The sequence below is a fragment of the Andrographis paniculata genome, unplaced genomic scaffold, assembly GCF_009805555.1.
Source record: "Andrographis paniculata isolate CXL003 unplaced genomic scaffold, ASM980555v1 Contig61END, whole genome shotgun sequence".
Taxonomy (NCBI): domain Eukaryota; kingdom Viridiplantae; phylum Streptophyta; class Magnoliopsida; order Lamiales; family Acanthaceae; genus Andrographis; species Andrographis paniculata.
The window spans coordinates 34,605-40,214 of NW_026137597.1; the positions used below are offsets into that span (position 1 = coordinate 34,605).

The 5,610-nt window shown below is 56.1% G+C and overlaps 1 protein-coding gene across 1 annotated transcript; it reads left to right on the top strand.

Annotated features, from left to right (window-relative positions):
- Positions 1 to 2,393: 2,393 nt before the first annotated feature.
- Positions 2,394 to 3,694, top strand: LOC127260253 (proline-rich receptor-like protein kinase PERK2). Its single transcript, XM_051287964.1, has 2 exons — positions 2,394 to 2,495; positions 2,540 to 3,694. Exons 1-2 carry the CDS (start codon positions 2,394 to 2,396, stop codon positions 3,692 to 3,694), a joined length of 1,257 nt encoding a protein of 418 aa, XP_051143921.1.
- Positions 3,695 to 5,610: the final 1,916 nt, after the last annotated feature.

Genomic DNA, 5,610 nt, shown 5'->3' on the forward strand with positions numbered 1-5,610 from the left:
CGTGTTAGGGAGGAGGTCCAGTTGCAGATATTCTGGACTCTAGGTCGAGGGGAGTGTTTCTTTTGGGAGGACAGATGGTTCGGGGAGCAGCCCCTTTCGACCTTCCGGGGAGACAGCCGGCCGCCTCCGTCGATACTGGTCCGGGATATGTGGACAGAGGGGTCATGGGATGTTGGGCGACTACGTGCTTATCTCCCGGAGGCTTTAGTACAGCGTATTATTGAGATCCCCTTCGACAGGTTGACAGAGGATCGGATGAGTTGGATGGCTTCGGCATCCGGTACATTTACTACCTCCTCAGCTTGGGAGCTTTGTCGGGACACAGGGGTACAGAGTTGGCTTTCGGGTTTACTATGGTCGCGGATCCTGACCCCGACGATGTCGGTTTTTTTGTGGAGACTGTTTCGGCGGCGTATACCGATGGATGAGATCCTTCAGCACTACGGGATTCCGATTGTATCGCGCTGCCATTGTTGTCATACGGAGATAGAGACTATCTCACATGTCTTTATTGATTCGGGAGTTGCCATGAGAGTTTGGGGGCACTTTGCAGCATTATTTGGGATATCGCTGCCGGAGACACACACTCCGCATTTGTTGGTGTCATCATGGAGACTCTCTTCGACGCGTTCTCAGAGTATTAGGGCGTATGTTCCATTATTGGTATTCTGGTTCATTTGGACAGCTCGGAATGACGCGAAGCACAGGGGGCTTCGAGTGTCTTCCGAGAGGATCATTTGGCGGATTCATGCGCATTTACAGACCCTATGGCGGGCTAGGGTCCTTCTGCGTCGACATTGGGAGGGCGACCTCCATATTGCTGATGGGCTTGGATTTCGATATCCCCCTCCGGTCCCTCGACCTCCGATTATGGTGCGTTGGGAGGCACCGTCCCCGGGATGGTTCAAGCTTAACACCGATGGTGCTTCGCTTGGCAATCCCGGGGCGGCAGGAGCGGCCGGTCTTATCCGGGATTCGGCTGGAGCAGTGCTCGTCGCATATCAGGTTCCGATTTCACACGCGACGAACACTCTGGCAGAGCTGACAGCGATTCAGAGGGGAGTTGGGATTGCGATTGATCGGGGATTGGTGCCGTTGTGGATCGAGACAGACTCGACGGCATGTATTTCTCTGATCTCCTCCTCGATGAGTCATTGGTCGCTTCAGAGGTGTCTTCTTACTCTTCGCATGCGCTTACGGGATACGACTTGGAGGATCTCGCACATTTATCGGGAGGGGAACCGTGTTGCGGATATTTTAGCGACGACGGCGGTCTCCCTTCCGACGGAGCGGATACTTCTTCCGATGGATCTCCCTCGGGCGACCAGAGGCCTCCTTCGAGCGGATGCCGACGGACTTCCGAGCTTCCGTTTCCGATTGTAGGCCTCGTCATGGTATGACTTTACTTACTCACTGATACTTTGGCTTGATTGGCTTAGTGTTGATTGGTGTTGATGCCTTAGGCATTTTCCCTTAGGATAGATACTTTGATTACCTAGGCCTGTCATGCATGTTTGTTTACTTGGACTATGTAGCTCTACTAAGAACTACGTATGGCTTGATCCCGTTCGGGTACGTAGGCAGCCCACTTTGGGTTCAGCCACTGCTATATAGTTTTTTTTTTTTAAAAAAAAAAAAAAAAAAAAAAAAAAAAAAAACCCTAAACCCTAAACCCTAAACCCTAAACCCTAAACCAAACCGACCCCAACCATTCGCGAAATTTCAAACGCTCTCCAGCACTTGGGCGATTTCCGGCCACCTTCTCCGACGACTTCCGTTCCGGCGGATCCAGACGCCGGACGGCAAATCGGCCACCGTCAGTCGCCTCGCCACCCCCATAAACCCCCCCCTACACCAAACCTCGTCACCGGAAAACGCCCCCAGCCGCCGCTCTCGTCAGCACCCGAAACGACGTCACCGGCGAACTCGCCGTTTCCGGCGTTTTCGGCCCGGCGCTTCATCAGCATCGTGACCGCCGTCCCTCACAACCCCCGTAGCCGCCTTCCCGCTGTCGGAAACCACCCTGCGGCCGCCGTCACCATCCGCCGGGATCTGCCCAGCGCCGTCGAGTCTGTCGCGGCCCCTCTTGACGTCCAACGGCGAATCGGCCACCGTCACTGAACTCGCAGGGTTGAGGAGTCCCCGAACCCACCCCTTGATCGCCGGAATCCGCCGCCGGCCCCGGCCCCGACGGTTTGCCTCCTGAACCGTCGCCACCGCTGTTCGGCATCTCCCCGCCGTCAGACCACTATTCTGACGTCGGCATCGTACTCCCCATCTTGGGCACAAAGCGGAGGCTTGTTTACGCAGACCTTCTTCGCAGCCGGTACCAGTAACCATCTCAGCTGCGCAGGATCCTCCTGCTGCGCCTTCTGGTCGCCATGACTCGGTGCATGGCCCTTCTGAGATCTCTGCAGCCCCCGCCTCTGGTGATATCATGGAATCCCGGCCCCCCACTGCTCGACGCCGTCGTCGGTGCCGCAATCGAAATAGGGGTACGCCTTCTACTGGTATTACTAATGCTTCTGGCTCCTTGTAGGCTCCTCCTCAGCTCCTCCGACGGGACCCCCAGCCTTCTACCCGGAGACCTTCCGATGACATCCCGGAGTTGAATGGCTCCAGACGTCTTCGCTCTGGTGTGCGGGTGACCTTTGGGGAGACACAGGTGGCCCCAAATCCATCACAGACGCCCGAGAAGTCACTGCAGCTCACACCGGCGCATCTCAGCGGCCCTGCGGAGGCTCATCGCCCCCACGCCCCTCCTCGGGTGACCTTTGCCCACTCACGGGGGGATGCCTCTGCGATGCTGCTTACTTCTGGTGTTCGAGTTACCTTTGGGGACTTTCTGGCGCCTTCGGAAACCTCTCCGGCCCGCCCTCTGGCCGGACAGACCACAGCTGAGCCTCCGATTGACAGTCCTGCTTCCCCGCTGGACGACTGTCGGCTGAGTCCCACTCCAGCGACTCCTGCCACCGCCCCAGCCCTCGGTCTCCTTCTGCAGCCCCCCTTGGACGATCAGGTACCCTCGCCGCCTTTACCACTGTTTGCTGACGATATGCAGGTACCCCCGGAGCCTGTGTCGCTTCCTCCTGCTCAGTCTTTGGCAATTTGGGGACTCCCCTCTGGTCATGGCCTGGATAAGGGGAAGGCAGTGCTGTTCTCGGACCCCCCTGCATCACCTATCTGCGATCGACGTGATCCTTCAGTGGACACATGCCTATCGGCCACGGGTTCTCCTTCCTCGGACACCCAGAGGGATGAGGACTCTGCACTTCACGCCACTTTCGCCGAGGACTCGGATGGTGACTCGCCCCTTATTAAGGATGGCCAACCGCCCCTCATTGATTCACTGTCTCTCTCCCCGAGAGGTACCACTGATTTTCACTCTTGTGATCTTCCTGCTGATGCAACTACAGGGACAGAGCTCCTCCTTGAACCTGGTCCGAACCCACCCCTCTTGCGGACTTCATCGGAACCGCTCCCTGTTGTCGCTCTGTCGACGGAGTCGCATCCGAGCAGAGGGGTGTGCGTCTTGAACCAGGCTGCTGATCCTCCGTCTCTCAGCGGATCTTTGGAGACAGTGTCGGATGACCGGCCACAGGCTCTGCCGCCAACCTTCTCTAGACCGATCACCCGCAGCATCTCTCGTCAGCAAGTAAGCTCCTCTCGTCGCCCTTCTGCCAGTTCCCGATGACAGACACCTCCCTCTTGGTTTGGAATGTGCGCGGAGTTGGCAACCCCCGAGCTCAACGAGAGGTACATTGGCTCTGCAAGCAGCACCGTATCCGCATTCTTATTCTCCTGGAGCCTATGGTTTTTGCGGATGTTGCTTTCTTTTGCCGGCGTTTTGGCTTCTCCCAGATGCTTACCAACGCGGTCAATTCTATCTGGATTCTTGCTGATGACTCCTATAAATTGGAGCCTATTTCGGAGATCGATCAGTGTCTTCATGTGCAGGTTTCGTCTCCACAGCACCGCCGCCCCTTTTTCCTATCTGGGATCTATGCGCGATGTTCTGTCACCCAGCGCCGTGCCCTCTGGTCTTTCCTACAGGACACAGCGGCCTCGTCATTGGGGTCTCCTTGGCTGATCGGTGGCGACTTTAATGCCATCGCCGACATATCTGAACGGAAGGGCCCGGGTCGCCCTAAGTTGCGCTCTATTCAGGACTTCTCAGCGGCTATCCTTGATGCGAATCTTATTGATGCTGGTTTTGAAGGCTCCCCCCATACATGGACAAATCGGCGAGTTTGGGAGCGCCTCGACCGCATTCTATACAACACTGCCTGGGAGGATTTCGCTGAGACGACTCGTGTCAGACACCTCCTGCGGATGCATTCGGACCACGCCCCGCTCTTGGTCAGGTTCTCGCATGAACGACACCGCCTTGCCTCTGCATTCCGGTTTCAGAACATGTGGACCAGACACCACACTTTTCAGGACCACGTCCGCCAGAGTTGGGTTGTCCCGACGGGCACCACCGGTCTCCTCAACCTGCGACTGAAACTCGGACGCCTCAAGCAGGCTCTGAAATGGTGGAACAAACAGGTATTTGGTAATGTGTTTCAGGTACTTGCAGCAGCAGAGAAAGATGCTGAGGAGTGCGAAGCGGATTTCGATCGGGATCCCTCTGACGCCAACCTCCTCCGTCGTCAACGGAGCGCAGCAGCCTTGACACATGCGATTTCTCTTGAGGAGGCCTTCTGGAAACAAAAAGCAGCATGTCGTTGGGCAGTTGAGGGAGAGCGAAACTCCAGAATGTTCCACTCCATGGTGAAGGAACGGCGTCGGCGGGCTACGCTTTTCTCGATGAGGGACGGTGCTCGTACCCTCACTGATCACTCAGCCATTAAGCAGTCAGCTATTACCTACTTCTCCGAGATGTTTGGACAGCCTGACGATGCAGACACATCGGGGATGGATGCACTGGCGGACCCTCCGCCTCAGGTTCCTTTGGCTGAATGTGCTCGGTTGCTGGAACCACCAACACTTGCGGAGGTTCGTGCTGTGGTTTTCTCGATTGACAAGGACAGTGTGGCTGGCCCTGATGGCTTTTCCGCCGCTTTCTATCAAACGTGTTGGGATATTATTCACGAGGATGTTTTCGATGCTGTTCTGGATTTCTTCTCGGGAGCCCCTCTTCTGAAGTTCTATACGGCAACGACACTTGTGCTTATCCCCAAGACGGACGGGCCAGTCGCTTGGGCTGATTTTCGGCCTATCAGCCTTTGTAATGTGAGTTCTAAGATCTTCACGAAGTTACTCACTGTGCGACTTGGTCCGCTACTGCCGCAGCTTCTGTCGCCACACCAGAGTGGTTTTGTCAAAGGTCGGGCAATTGCAGACAATATTTTGCTGGCATCGGAAATGGTACATGATCTCAATTTGAGGGGGGACTCGCACAATTTGCTGCTGAAACTGGATTTGAATAAGGCATACGATCGGGTATCGTGGCGGTTCTTGCGACATGCCCTTACCAGGTTCGGTTTCCCGCCTCATTTCATCACCTTGATTATGAATTGTGTCGAGCATGCTTGGTACTCGATTCTTGTGAATGGGGACTTGGGCGGTTTCTTCCCCTCCTCGCGAGGCCTCAGGCAGGGAGACCCC